This window comes from Rhinatrema bivittatum, chromosome 4 (assembly GCF_901001135.1).
Source record: "Rhinatrema bivittatum chromosome 4, aRhiBiv1.1, whole genome shotgun sequence".
Classification (NCBI taxonomy): domain Eukaryota; kingdom Metazoa; phylum Chordata; class Amphibia; order Gymnophiona; family Rhinatrematidae; genus Rhinatrema; species Rhinatrema bivittatum.
This window is the reverse complement of record NC_042618.1, coordinates 27,617,062-27,632,300: the sequence shown is the minus strand read 5'-3', so window position 1 is coordinate 27,632,300 and position 15,239 is coordinate 27,617,062. Positions and strand designations below refer to the sequence as shown.

The 15,239-nt window shown below is 43.5% G+C and overlaps 1 protein-coding gene across 2 annotated transcripts in view; it reads right to left on the bottom strand.

Annotated features, from left to right (window-relative positions):
* Window positions 1–3,231, bottom strand: part of AK7 (adenylate kinase 7) — a 180,332-nt gene extending 177,101 nt beyond the window's left edge. Inside the window, exon 1 of one of the 2 annotated variants that reach the window (XM_029597899.1) lies at window positions 3,166–3,231. Coding sequence is in view for 1 of the 2 variants with exons in the window: in XM_029597898.1 (XP_029453758.1) it covers window positions 1,680–1,763 (84 nt within the window). In the remaining variant the exon portion in view is untranslated. Of the gene's footprint in view, window positions 1–1,679; window positions 1,817–3,165 lie in introns of those variants that run through there. The other variant, XM_029597898.1, reaches the window with a different exon arrangement.
* Between the last annotated feature and the right edge of the window lie 12,008 nt (window positions 3,232–15,239).

Below are 15,239 nucleotides of genomic sequence, written 5' to 3'. Positions count from 1 at the left end.
AGTCAATACCCTGCTGTCCCCCAAGTCTATGGGTTTTAAGTCACTCTTAACAGGTGGATTTTCACACTAGCAATGTGGGAATTTACCTTGTATTCGATGTACATACCTGGAAACTCTCCAGATTTCACCCAGGGAATTGCCAAGTATCACTTACTGAGTGTCCGGAGAAACATTAGAAAGCTCAGGGCCTCTCTGTTTATTGCTCCAGCCACTCCTCTTCAGGAACCTTGCAGGGAACAGAACTGGAGGGGTGGGAGAAGGAGACAAGCAATTGCTTTCTGCTTTGCAGAGTCTGCTCCAATTTCAACTCCCTCCCCTGCCTCATTAAGCCTGCAAGGAACAGGAGATGAGGGGTAAGCTTGAAGCAGGCATTGCAGGCAGCATCTGGGGAGAAACTGGAGGGTAAAGGCTCAGACTGACATAGCTTACCCTGCAGCTGTGATTCAGGACTTGGAATTCAGCTGAGAGTTGAGTGAGGGAGCACAAGTTGGGGAGCTACGACTTATAGGAGGTGGAGGGGAAGTAGAGTGCTGGAGTCATCCCTGAAGGGGGGAGAGGGAAAGGTGGGAGACAGAGAAAGAGTGTTGATTAGCATGGGGAGTGGGTGGAAGATAAAAAGCGGATACACAAGCTCCTCCCACAGTTAATCAAAAACAATCTCAGGATGATCACAATACAAAAGCTCTCAGGATGTAAATGTGTGAGCCTAAGCCAATGTTCTGCAGTCACATTTAGTACCAGGATGTACTAAAGAGTTTTCCCCATTTTTTATTTATGGGGCAAAAAAAATTAGTACATCTGTCCCTTAAACTTTAATGTAAGAATATAAAAACGAAGTTTCTTTCCACCCTCTCTCCCTTCTCCTCTGGCCAAACCCTTTTCACTTTGCCCTATCAGGTTCCAACGCCTCCACTCTCTATCTCTCCCCTCCCTGTCTAGGCTCAACCCCTTCCACTCTATCTCCACTCCCAGAGTTCGACCCTCTCTCATACTGTACCCATAGGTGTCCCTCTTCTCACACAAACCCCACAACACACAGGTGCTCTCTCCTACAAACGCGTTCACTCCCTCACACAATCCCTTTTTCACACACACCAACTCCTAATCTCTCAGGCATATACACACTCACTCGCAATCTCTGCTCACATTCACACACTCCTTTGCACACAGGCTCTCTCACTCATTCTCATCAGTTCTCCCTTCTTCGCTGCACGCGAGATGGGCACCGCCTCTCTCCAAATTCGGCTCAAAAAATGTAAATTCTGTGCAGGAAGGGAATTCTGTGCAAGCAGCGCACTTGCGCAGAAGCCCCCCTGGAGTAATGTCATGACAGAAGAGTGACCTGGACTCTTCCAACGCTGCTCCAGCGTTAGGACCAGGCTCGGTGCTACCACTGTACCAATCCCGATCTTCCCGATCTACTTTTCCAATATGTCCTGTATAATAGGATGTAACTGGGGAGGGGAGGGAAAGGGCAATCGGACATCCTGTTTGAAATTGCAAAAATTCTAGGACAGTCCTCTGAAATCAGGACTATCCTGGATAAAGGGAACAACCGGCCACCTTCATAAGAGGTCTCTCATTTCCCTTCTTCATCTGAATCTTCTCATCAGTTAAGGTTCGTCATCATAGCACATAAACCATATTTGCATCTAAACGAAATAAGAGCACTCTCTTACTTTGCCAATATTACTGGAGGAATAGGAATCGATATAGTTAATAAAAATCCGTTTGTTCCTGATTCGGTCTTGCTCGTCTACCATGTTGACGCTTGGGAAAGCTCTGGGAGCCCGTTACTATGCAAACACGACCAGATTCTGCAGTTGCTAGGGGGGGGGGGGGGGAGGAGAGGGAGGTCCTAGAGGGGACCCCTGACAGGCAGTGCGCTGGCCTACTAAACCGGGAGCACTGCTGCCTGCCATGTGCTCGCAATGATGTCATCTTTGTCTCGGGAACTAGGAAGGAACAGAATTGCCAGAAAGCAAGAAGTCACGAGGGAAACCCTGAAAAGCCTCTAGATGTCGCTCTATTTAAACATTCAAATATCGCCGAAAAAAGGGCACGAAACCAAATGTGAACGGTTGCTAACACTGTACCCTTTAAAACAGCTTTATAAAACTGTTCAAAGTGTAGGTAAGGCTGCAGAAAAATGTTAAAAGTTATGATTTAGATTATGTATGTGTAGCCGTCTAACCCTGAGATTGTTACTGTATTTTATTGTTCATTGATATGGTGTAAATCGCTTTCTGGAAGAGTGATTGATAAATCTGATAAGAAAAACTCTGTACCCACAGCGACTTCCTCTCCAATGTGAAAAGGCACCTGTAAGGAAGAATTAAAATCCAAGGATTAGTGCAGGCCTGGATTTCCAATTGGATGGAACAGGCACCTGCCTAAAAGTTTATGATGGCACTTCATCGTGCCTGCATTTTCTCCAAGCCCTGTTCAGCCTGAGCAGCAGCCTGCTCTTCCGAAAGTTCCCTTTAAAGTGCATATGATTTGCATGCTGGTGGCATTTGGATCATTTTAAAAGATTATTGCTGCTAGGTTGCCCTTTTAATGAAACTAGTTTGACGGATGCAGCTGCTCAAGCTGACCCCTGTTTGCAAGGAAGTATCAACACTATAACCACAGACTTTAAATTGATAATAATTCTGGGTATTTCCTATAATCACAAAGAATACCAAAAGTGTCCAAATTAATATTTCCTTCCCCAAGAACCTTTAATGTGAATATGAATACTAGGCTTCATTGACCTTCAAAATAGGCTTCATCGTACAGCATAGTTTCACTTTCACACACCACCTTATATTTAATCATTGGTCAATACTGATGTTTAATTTTTGTTGTATTTTTAACTTGCAAATCCTCTCATGTGAATGCCACCTGTAATGTGCTCTTATAAATCATGATACCGTATCTTATCAGTCATGTTACTTAGCTTTGTATATAGAAGCCGCTTTGTTCACACAGCCTAGTATAAACTGCCCAACACGGGACCGTGTTTCGGATGTCGAAACTATCCTTTTTCAAGGGCTCATTTACTAAAATATAAACAGGTTCAGATGTTATACATGAAAAAAAGTATTTATAACACTTCATTTTAAAATAACTCATGATGTTTAGAGGACGTCAAACCTTAGAACAAGTCCGGAACAAACTTACTTTCCCGCATTCAATTTTTCCGCTTACAACATGATGGCTTGACTGCGTTCATTTCCAGTATCAGCGGAAAGACTGCCATTTTAGTGCCATTTTTAAAGGACTAAGATGTCAATCAAAAAGGCTGACGGGATGGAGAACTATAGTAGCGATTGTTAAAGCTCCAATTACCTAACGAGATAGAAAACCTCAGCGGCCATTTTGAAATGTCAAAAAGACTTTCAAGAACTTTAAATTATGAAAATGTGAACGCAAAATGCACTGAAAATTTCTAAATGTGTTGAAATATTTCAAAGGCTGAAATTTGCCAATATAATAGATCACCCACCTCCCACCACTTGTGACTGAAAATCCATTGATATTAAATACAGGAGTACCACTCCACAGCAGCATTTAAACCTTTCAGATGTGTAGTGTTCAGACAAAAAAATCCATCAGATTTAGAACTATCTTTGGGTCTCCTGCTCTTGGATTCTTATGTACCACGTCAATGACTCGCCATTTTAAATCAGAAAAAGTATGGTTATGTTGAATACAATGCGCTACTATTTGGTGCCTGTATTTTGGCCGTCCTAATGCAGCTTTGATGCTCAATAAGGCGAGTTTTTATGGTATGTTTTGTACGACCCACATAATGTAGATTGCAAGGGCATGTTATTAAATATACCACATTACTTGAACAATCTGAAAATTGGGTAGCTGTGTGTAGTTTGCCTGTATTATCTGTCCAGCTAAGGTGAAGGTGTAAGGAAGTACCTCCAGGCAGTGCCAGGATCAGCTTTTTCTGTGCCTGGGGCAGATATAGCAGATACTCCGAATTGCAGCGCCCTCCGCTAATCACCAGTAACTGCTCTGGCATACAGCTTTCTCTTTTGGAAACAAAGGCACAGCTGTACCTCTAATAACAATGACTCCAGCATAGCAACACCCCCATCTTTCCAGCTTATAGTTAAGCTCTGGAATTCATTGCCATAGCATGTGGTTACGGCAGTTAGCGTAACTGGGTTAAAAAAAAGGTTTGGATAAGTTATGAGAAGAAAAATCCATAAATTGCTATTAATTAATAAGCAATAGTAGCTTGAGATTTATTTAATGTTTGGGTACATGCCAGGTGCTTGTGACTTGAATTGGCCACTGCTGGAAACAGGATGCTGGGCTTGATGGACCCTTGGTCTTACCCAGTATGGCATGTCTTATGTTCTTAGTAACCCCCTGTCTCTTCTCCTCCACTCCTCCTGCATCCCTCTCTAGCTCTCAATCCATTCTGTACACTGCATCTCACTCTCTCTCCCAGTCCATTCCATGCTCTGCATTCCCCCTCTTTTTCTCCCACTCTCCAGGGCTGGAGCTTTCACTAGAGCACCAAAATTTGGGAGGGAGGGCTGCAAAATCCCACCAGTGCGAGGCCTAGAGGGTGTGGTGCCAAAGCCAACCATCAAAGAAGGGAGAGCTTTGCTGAAGCTGCTGCCTTACAGGTCGATACAGAACGGTGCAACACTACAAATATTTAACCAGGCCCTAAACACTAATACACCTCCTATGAGGAAAACAGAACAAGCCAAACTGCTATAGATCCCCACACAGAAATAATTGTAAAACTATACTAATAAATGTTACAAAACAGCTGAGGAACAGAATAACATCCAACAATTAAAGACTCTTAAAAATTATTTAAAATTGCCCAAATATCAATAAAATATTTCAAAACAGCAGACATCACATAGTACCCACTGGTGGGATTTTGCTTCTTCTTCGCCACACGGCTGGCACAGCTACTCCTCCTCCGCCGCGATTGGTGGTGGCGACCCATCGGGGTCACTGGAGGCCCAACGCGACCAGCCGCCCCAGACCGCCACCCGGACGATCCCGAGGCCCGCCCAGTCTCCTATGGCATCAGAGGTGCGCCGGTAGGCCCTTTAAAATCAGCCCTACCTCAGGCACCATGCGACTAAGGGGCAGGCCTCTTAGCGCGCCCCTTTGTGCCGCCTCTTTGAGCTGCCCTCTCCCCCCAAACTGCCAACTTCTCTCCTCTCATCTGAACCTCAATCTCTCTTAGCTCTCCCCCCCCCCCCGTGCACTGCTTCTTCCGAGGTACCCACGGCCAGCACCTCTCTCAGGCGCCCTCCCGTGCATCCACCCTACCTAAACAAACCACTACACACCCTACACCAGACCAGCCCCCCAAACCTGCCTCATCCACCCCAAAGCCACCGATACCAGCCACACCATGCACACCCCCCTCAACCCACCACCCCCGTATTGCAACTGCCTCCCCCGCAATAGACCTTACCCCCCATCACACCCCAGATACCTCACTACAATCCCCACCACCCGCATCTTCCCTCCCACAGCCCTATCAATAATAGCTCTGCTACTCATCAATGCACAATCCATCTCCAAAAAAATCCCCATTATACACGACCTCCTCACAGACAATCACCCAGACATCTTATGCATCACCGAAACATGGCTCAAAAAATCTGACAACTCTAATCAACCAACTGCCTCATGCAACTTACAACATCTTCCCCCTCCACAGACCAAAGAAAAAAAGGAGGTGGTCTTCTCCTCATAGCACGAAAAGAGCTCAACCTCACATCCATCCCCATCACCTCCCCTCCCCCCCCCTAGAAATAGGCCTTTTTAAATCCAAAAACCTCCAAATCCTCCTACTATACTCCCCCCCATTGCCTAGGTCAAAACCTCACCACCCTCATCGAAACCATCACCTCACAAATCAACCTGGACCCCCAGCAATAATACTAGGAGATTTCAACCTCCACATGGATTCCTCCCCCCTACAACCACAATGCAAACTCCTCCTCGACACCATGAATGCGATGGACTTCAAGCAAATCATTCACTCCCCGACGCAAAAATCAGGACACACCCTCGATCTGATTTTCATCAACAGCAAAATCTCAACATCCAACAGTCCTCCTACCACCACCAGCATTCCCTGGTCTGACCACAGACTCATCCAGACCACCCTTCACCTCAAAACCTACCACCCCACACCAAATGACTCCAAAAAATACATCAGCTTCCACAAGCCATGCCCCAGCGACGTCCTTGCTAAAGACCTCCCCAGCGCTCTAACCGCATTAGACCTCAAAGATCCAAACACGGCCATCAATTCCTGGATTGACATAAACGCAAAAATCGCCAAAACTAAATGCCCCATCATCAGCAAAGCAATTCCCAACAGCAACTCCTACAAAACTCCATGGTACACCCCCGAACTGAAAAAACACCAAAAGACTACTCCGTCAAGCGGAAAGAACCTGGAGAAGACACCCCACCTCACCTCGACAGATACAGGACGCTCCTCTACATCTACAGAACAGACACCGACAAAGCCAAACGTGAATTCTTTGGAAAAAAAATTCATCAACACAACCCCAGAACCCTCTTCGACTTCGTCACCAAACTGACGCAACCTCACCTTCTCGCACCACCCTCAGACAGCAACACAAAGACTTGCGAAGATCTTGCCCGATTCTTCTCAGATAAAATCAGCAAACTCATAACTCCCAACCTCCACCAACAGAAGAAACACCTACCTCACTCAATGAAACACCTTCCACCTGGTCCAACTTTGAACTCATCGCCTCAACTGAAGTTAAAAAGATCATCCAGAAAATCAACCCAGCATCACACCCTATCGACACAATCCCAGTCAAGTCTCTAAAACTCATTCCTGACACCATCACCAAACCCATCGCGGACATAATAAACACCTCACTTAATCAAGGCATCTTCCCAGAAGCCCTGAAATGTGCCATTATCAAACCCATCCTCAAAAAAACACATCTCAACCCCTCCGACCTCTCCAACTACAGACCTATCTCAAATCTCTCATTCATATCCAAGATCATTGAGAAACACGTCAACCTCCAACTCTCTGAACACCTAGAAAATCATAACATCCTACACCCCACCCAACATGGTTTCAGAAAATCCCTTAGCACCAAGACCCTCCTTCTATCACTCACAGTCACAGCCTTAAGAGGCTTAGATGCCAGATAGTCTTACTTTCTCATCTTACTGGACATATCTGCTGCCTTCGATACTGTAAATCATAGCATACTGATGACATGACTGATGGAGATTGGCCTAAGCGAAAAAACCCTCAACTGGTTTCGTTCATACCTATCCAACAGATCCTACAAAGTTCACCTCAACAACAACGAATCAGAACAATTTCCTCTCCCTCATGGAGTCCCACAAGGTTCATCCCTCTCATCTACCCTATTCAACATATACATGCTCCCTCTCTGTAAATTTCTCTCCAGCATGGACCTCATATTCTACATCTACACAGATGACGTCCAGATTCTTCTTTCTGTCAAAGAAAGCATACCTAACACCATAGCTTTCTGGAACTCCCTTCTCCATCCAAATATCAAATCTCCTCACGCAGATATCCCTCACCCTCAACCACAAAAAACCCGAAATCCTTTACATATCAAACAAAAGCACAACCAAAACCAACAAAGTCAGCACCTCCAGTCAGCCACACACCGCTCTCACCAATGAGGTCAGAGATCTAGGCATCACCTTTGACGCAAACCTCAAAATGAAAAAACACATCAACTTGACAATCAAAGAAGGCTTTTACAAACTAAAAATCCTCAAAAAACTCAAACCTCTCCTATTCCACCACGACTGCCACACAGTACTCCAAACCCTTATACTATCCAAGCTGGACTACTGTAACTCCCTCCCTCCTTGGGCTGCCTGCCTCCACCACAAAACCACTTCAGCTACTCCGAAATGCCGCAGCCAGATCCATCACAAACACCAACCGAACCTCACACATCACCCCAATTCTAAAAGAACTACACTGGCTCCCCATATCCCACAGATCACAATACAAAACTCTCACCATACTACACAAAACCATCAACAACCAAAAAATCAAATGGACCAAAGACCCTCTCCAACTACACCATAGCCAGAAAAACCTTTGCTCCCAAAACACAGGCCTCCTTATCATACCCCATACAAAACTTGCTCACCTGACCTCCACCAGACAACGCACCTTCTCAGTAGCTGGTCCCACCCTCTGGAACCAGCTACCTTCCCATCTCAGACTGGATCCCTCCCCCCAAACATTCAAAAAGCAACTGAAAACATGGCTATTCCAGAAAGTCTACCAACACGCTACCTAACTCCACCTCCCCCCTCCCTCCCACCATCTCTCTCCCCTTTCACCTTTTCTCCCAGCTAATTCAGGTACATGTCCATCTGTACATACTCTATCTGTTGTTTCTACCTTGCCCTTGCATCTACTGATTCTGCCCTTCAGATACCCCAGCACAGTTTTATAACTTAAAATTTCAACATCCATCCTTTAACACCTATCATTATCATTGTTTAAACTGTTCTATCTCCAAGGTTTATTGCCATATGATTAATGTTTTCCCTCTAAAGTTAAAGTTAATGTTACAACTTATATCAATCTATTTCACAGTTACAATGGGAATGTTTCAATGTATAAATGTTATAATGTATAAATTATTGTTACAATGTATAATAGTACAACCCCCGTCATACTATTTCTCTGTTATAATGTGAACCGATGTGATGTATGCCAACGAATGTCGGTATATAAAAGCAAGTAAGTAATTAAAATGGCAGTCAATCAAGAAAAATAAACTTAAAAACCACCTTTACTTACCCTCTCCAGCAACTCTCCTGCGCCTTTCCCTTACAGGCCAATAGCACTCACCAGAAGCAGTAGTGGTGCTGAAGCTGTGTCTTCACGGTTCTCTTCCTTAGGGCCCACAACCAGTCACTCACAGACCAGTAACCTTCCTAATCAGTCACACACACACACACACACACACACATCACCCCCTGACCAGTCTCTGTCTCTCTCACACAAGAGACCTTCCTGACCAGTCTGACTCATATATATATACACACCAGTCACCTCCCTGACCAGTCTCTCTCTCACACACACACATCAGTCTCCTGCCTGACCAGTCTGTCTCTCTCTCACTCACCACACAGCAGTCATCTTCCTGACCAGTCTATCACAGAAACACATCATCTCCGGCCAGTCTCTCAATCACACACATGCTCTCTCACTTACATACAAGCTCTCAATCACACACAAATGCTCTTGCTCCCATTCTACCACACTCCCACAAAACTGCCACTCACGCATCCAGGCACTCATTCTACCACACACACAAGCCCTCGCTCATGCATCCAGGAACCCATTCTACCACAGGCATAAGAACATGCCATACTGGGTCAGACCAAGGGTCCATCAAGGCCAGCATCTTGTCTCCAACAGTGGCCAATCCAGGCCATAAGAACCTGGCAAGTTCCCAAAAACTAAGTCTATCCCATGTTATTGTTGCTAGTAATAGCAGTGTTTATTTTCTAAGTCATTAAGTTATTAATTAATAGCAGGTAATGGACTTCTCCTCCAAGAACCTATCCAATCCTTTTTTAAACCCATCTCAGAAATGAACCCTCATCGCAAGTCTTTAAAAAACATCTCAAAACATGGCTGTTTATAAAAGCCTTCCCACCAGACCCTTAACATGCCCGAACGCATCACACCCTCCCCCACATGCATCTCACCCCCCTTACCGCCCTCCCCTGATCCACCCTCACACCCCTATTCCCCCCCCTGACCCTTCTCCCCCCTCCACCCATCCCTTCTGCCTACCTTCAATCAAATCTGAAACCTAAATTTATTTTGTCACCATGTTATAATGTATATATGTTATATGTCATAATTGTTACCATGTTATAATGTAAAACAGGGCAGACCCGCCCTGTTCTCTCAGTTACCTGTAAACCGATGTGATATCTCGATCGAATGTCGGTATATAAAAGAAAATAAATAAATAAAATAAATCTACACTAACTGCATCCCCTGGCAACAAATTCCAGAGTTTAATTGTGCCTTGAGTGAAAAAGAACTTTCTCCGATTAGTTTTAAATGTGCCACATGCTAACTTCATGGAGTGCCCCATAGTCCTTCTATTAACCGAAAGAGTAAATAACCAATTCATATTTACCCGTTCTAGACCTCTCATGATTTTAAAGACCTCCAACATATCCCCCCTCAGCTGTCTCTTCTCCAAGCTGAAAAGTCCTGTTTAGTCTTTCCTTACAGGGGAGCTGTTCCATCCCCTTTCTCATTTTGGTTGCTCTTCTCTGTACCTTCTCCATTGCAACTCTTTTTTGAGAGAATTGTACACAATATTCAAGGTGTGGTCTCACCATGGAGCAATACAGAGGCATTATGACATTTTCCGTTTTATTCACCATTCCCTTCCTAATAATTCCTAACATTGTTTGCTTTTTTGACTGCTACAGCACACTGAGCCAACGATTTTAAAGTATTATCCACTATCACACCTAAATCTCTTTCCTGGGTGGTAGCTCCTAATAAGGGAACCTGACCGTGTAACTACAGCATAGGTTATTTTTCCCTATATGCATCACCTTTCACTTATTCACATTAAATTTAATCTGCCATTTGGATGCCCAATTTTCCAGTCTCACAAGGTCCTCCTGCAATTTATCACAATCTGCTTGTGATTTAACTACTCTGAATAATTTTGTATCATCTGCAAATTTGATTACCTCACTCATCGTATTCCTTTCCAGAACATTTCTAAATATATTGAAAAGCACGGTCCTAGTACAGATCCTTGAGGCACTCCACCGTTTCCCCTTTTCCACTGAGAAAATTGTCCATTTAATCCTACTCTGTTTCCTATCTTCATGAAAGGACATCGCCACCTATCCCATGACTTTTTACTTTTTTTAGAAGCCTCTCATGAGGAACTTTGTCATATGCCTTCTGAAAATCCAAATACACTACATCCACTGGTTCAACTATATCTCCTTTTATTAACCCCTTCAAAAAATGTGAATCAGATTTGTGAGGCAAGACTTGCCTTTGGTAAAGCCATGCTGACTTTGTTCCATTAAACCATGTCTTTCTATATGTTCTGTGATTTTGATCTTTAGAACACTTTCCACTATATTTCCTAGTACTGAAGTCAGGCTAACAGGTCTGTAGTTTCCCGGATCACCCCTGGAGACCTTTTTAAATATTGGTGTTACATTAGCCACCCTCTAGTCTTCAGGTACAATAGATGATTTTAATAAAAAAATGTGATGACATTTTTAACTAATAGATCTGAAATTTCATTTTTTAGCTCCTTCAGAACCCTGGGGTGTATACCATCTGGTCCAGGTGATTTACTACTCTTCAGTTTGTCAATCAGGCCTACCACATCTTCTAAGTGCACCATGATTTGATTCAGTTCATCTGAATCATTACCCATGAATCTTTTCCAGACCGAGTATCTCTCCAACATCCTCTTCAGTAAACACAGAAGCAAAGAAATCATTTAATCTTTCCACAATGGTCTTATCTTCTCTAAGTGCCTCTTTAACCCCTCGATCATTTAATGGTCCAACTCACTCCCTTGCAGGCTTTCTGCTTTGGATATATTTTAAAAAGTTTTTACTGTGAGTTTTTGCCTCTACGGCCAACTTCTTTTCAAATTCTCTCTTAGCCTGTCTTATCAATGTCTTACATTTAACTTGCCAATGTTTATGCTTTATCCTATTTTCTTCTGTTTGATTCTTCTTCCAATTTTTGAATGAAGATCTTTTGGCTAAAATAGCGTCTTTCATCTCACCTTTTAACCATGCCAATAATTGTTTTGCCTTCCTTCCACAGTTTTTAATGTGTGGAATACACCTGGACTGTGCTTCTAGGATGGTATTTTTTAAACAATGTCCACACCTCTTGCATACGTTTTACCTTTGCAGCTGCTCCTTTCAGTTTTTTCTATTTTTCTCATTTTATCAAAGTTTCCGTTTTGAAAGTTTAGTGCTAGAGCCGTGGATTTATTTACTGTCCCCTTTCCTGTCATTAATTAAAATTTGATCATATTATGATCACTATTGCCAAACGGCCCCTCCACCGTTACCTCTCTCACCAAGTCCTGTGCTCCACTGAGAATTAGATCTAAAATTGCTCCCTCTCTCATCAGTTCCTGAACCATTTTCTCCATCCAGGAACTCTATATCTCTCTAGCGTGCCCCGATGATACATTTACCCAGTCAATATTGGGGTAATTTAAATCTAAGACCAACAGTACATAGGAGCAAAATCCTGCACTCCAAGCAATATCGCAGAAACCACAAGTGCAGGCACACAGTTCAATCCTGACAGAGTACTCCAAACCGGTGTATATAATAAATGCTTTTAATTCTTCAATATGGCAACTCCTCTGGCTCATACAAACATCAGACTTAATGGCGTCCCCCGACACGGTACCCGTGTTTCGCCGCGGGCTGCATCGGGAGGGCTCGCCAATAGGAATTCATAAGAAAGCTGTAGAAGATAAATATACATCAGGACAACACAGCAGGACTTATAACCGAATATACAGTGCAACAATATACAACATCATAACATACCTGACAGCATGAGAACTTCAAAGTGACAGGGAGCGCACTACCCTTTCCCACTGACAGGTATTTAAAGCTGATTAAGGCGCCAAAACAGGAAGACAGACCACGTGGGACTTCAACGTCCCATTCATTGGCTGCCGTTCCTGTGACGCGCCTCAGCAGGGTTGTAAACCAAACAGTGCTTGTGAATGACCGACGCTAAGGGAGAGCTCTATGTGAACAGAAACCATTCAATATCTCGATTTAACCCCTTAGGAGATACTGAATCCAACATAAAAATCCAACGTTGTTCGATACGCCCCAGTTGTTCAGAATAGTTACCCCCTCGTGGGCACCGCGGGAATACCTCAAGAACACTGTATGTAAGATCTGACAAGGTGTGTGATGTTTTAACCCAATGGTCTACGAGGGGTTCGTTTTCACGGGAGTGACGAATATTAGAGCAATGCTCTATAATTCGAGTTTTTACCATGCGGGATGTTTTCCCAACGTAGATCAGAGGACAAGGGCATGTAATCACATAGATGACTCCAGCCATAGTACAATCAGAGTAAGAACGCCTGCTGAGGCGCATCACAGGAACGGCAGCCAATGAATGGGACGTTGAAGTCCCACGTGGTCTGTCTTCCTGTTTTGGCGCCTTAATCAGCTTTAAATACCTGTCAGTGGGAAAGGGTAGTGCGCTCCCTGTCACTTTGAAGTTCTCATGCTGTCAGGTATGTTATGATGTTGTATATTGTTGCACTGTATATTCGGTTATAAGTCCTGCTGTGTTGTCCTGATGTATATTTATCTTCTACAGCTTTCTTATGAATTCCTATTGGCGAGCCCTCCCGATGCAGCCCGCGGCGAAACACGGGTACCGTGTCGGGGGACACCATTAAGTCTGATGTTTGTATGAGCCAGAGGAGTTGCCATATTGAAGAATTAAAAGCATTTATTATATACACCGGTTTGGAGTACTCTGTCAGGATTGAACTGTGTGCCTGCACTTGTGGTTTCTGCGGTAATTTAAATCTCCCATTATTACTACACTACCAATTTGGTTAGCTTCCCTAATTTCTCTTAGCATTTCACTGTCCGTCTCACCATCTTGACCACGTGGACGGTAGTATACACCTATCACTATACTCTTCCACAACACACAAGGGACTTCTATCCATAAAGATTAGATTGTGCATTTAGTCTCATGCAGGATGTTTATCCTGTTAGACTCTATGCCATCCCGGACATAAAGCGCCACACCGCCTCCCCGATACTCCGCTTTTGTCAATTGCAATATAATTTGTACCCCGGTATAGCACTGTCCCATTGGTTGTCCTCCTTCCACCATGTCTCCGAGATGCCAATTAAGTCTGTCATCATTCACTACTATATATTCTAATTCTCCCATCTTACTTCTTAGACTTCTGGCATTAGCATACAAACTTTTCAAAGTGTGTTTTTTGTTTGTATTTTCATTCTGCTCTTTAATTGAGAAGGATATATTGGAATCTTTTAGCTCAGGTGAGTTTTTAATTACAGGCACTTGGACTATTTTTATTGTTATTGGAAGTGCCCTGTTGGATGCTCTAATTCTAACGCGTCAATATTATCCTTTGAAGATACCTCCCTCTGAACAGCCTTATCCAGCTGGGAAAAGTGATTTCCAGCACCAAGACACAGGATGGCAATCTTTTAGGGAGGGGACACCAGAGAGGTTCTTATTGTGGGAAAGGATGTGATTAGCAACAAAGCAGGGGGCAGACTGCACCCATGCTCACTGCTAGCATTGTAACAGGCTCGACATTTCATAGCATGGCCAAACTGTCCAGAAAGCTTCTGCCCTCACCTCCATCCTCACCATCTTTTAAGACAATTTTAGTTATTTGTCACTGCTGCTGGTAAATGTTGCTGTTAATGATCTGTTTATTGTAATTTGTGATGGGAGTTGCTCTGAGAATTTTTTTTAAAGTGACTGAATTAAATAAAGTGACTGCCAGCACCGTGGCTCTAGAGGATAAAGGGGATAAACAGTTGATGCTCTGAGCATGGCATACCATCTCTTGATACAGGAGGCTTGAAGGGCGGTGGGCTAAGGGTTGAATAGAAAAATATCTGCAGTGCTGCCTGCAGGAGTGCCAACCTAGCAATTCCTCTCTCTAACTAATCACTGGCCACAGCACTGAAAGGTACGAAATTTGTCACATTTTGTTCCTCGCTAGGAAAAGTAAAAAGTATCAAATTAGCAACATCATCCCTGCATTGATAACACTGGGAAGGAATATAATCCTCTCACCAAAGAAAAATAAAAATAAAAAGGTTTGGTCATTTACAAAAAATGAGAGCAACATAATTTAACTGTATTGGGCAACTGCAATCACTTGTTGAGAGCAGCATGCTGAGCCCGGTAGTTTCTCCTCCTCATTTAACTAGCCTTTTCAGGTCTCTCTCCTAAGCCCACTAGCCAATGGCTTATCTGTACTATATTATAATTTAGATAGTGACTCTGTATTGCTTTCTTGCTTAAAATTCTATTTAATGTTCTTAATTACTGTACAGATTTCTGCATCTAAAAGTGATAAAATGTTTAATTTCATGTTAAATTATTAGTTCTAGTCAGGGCTTTCTAC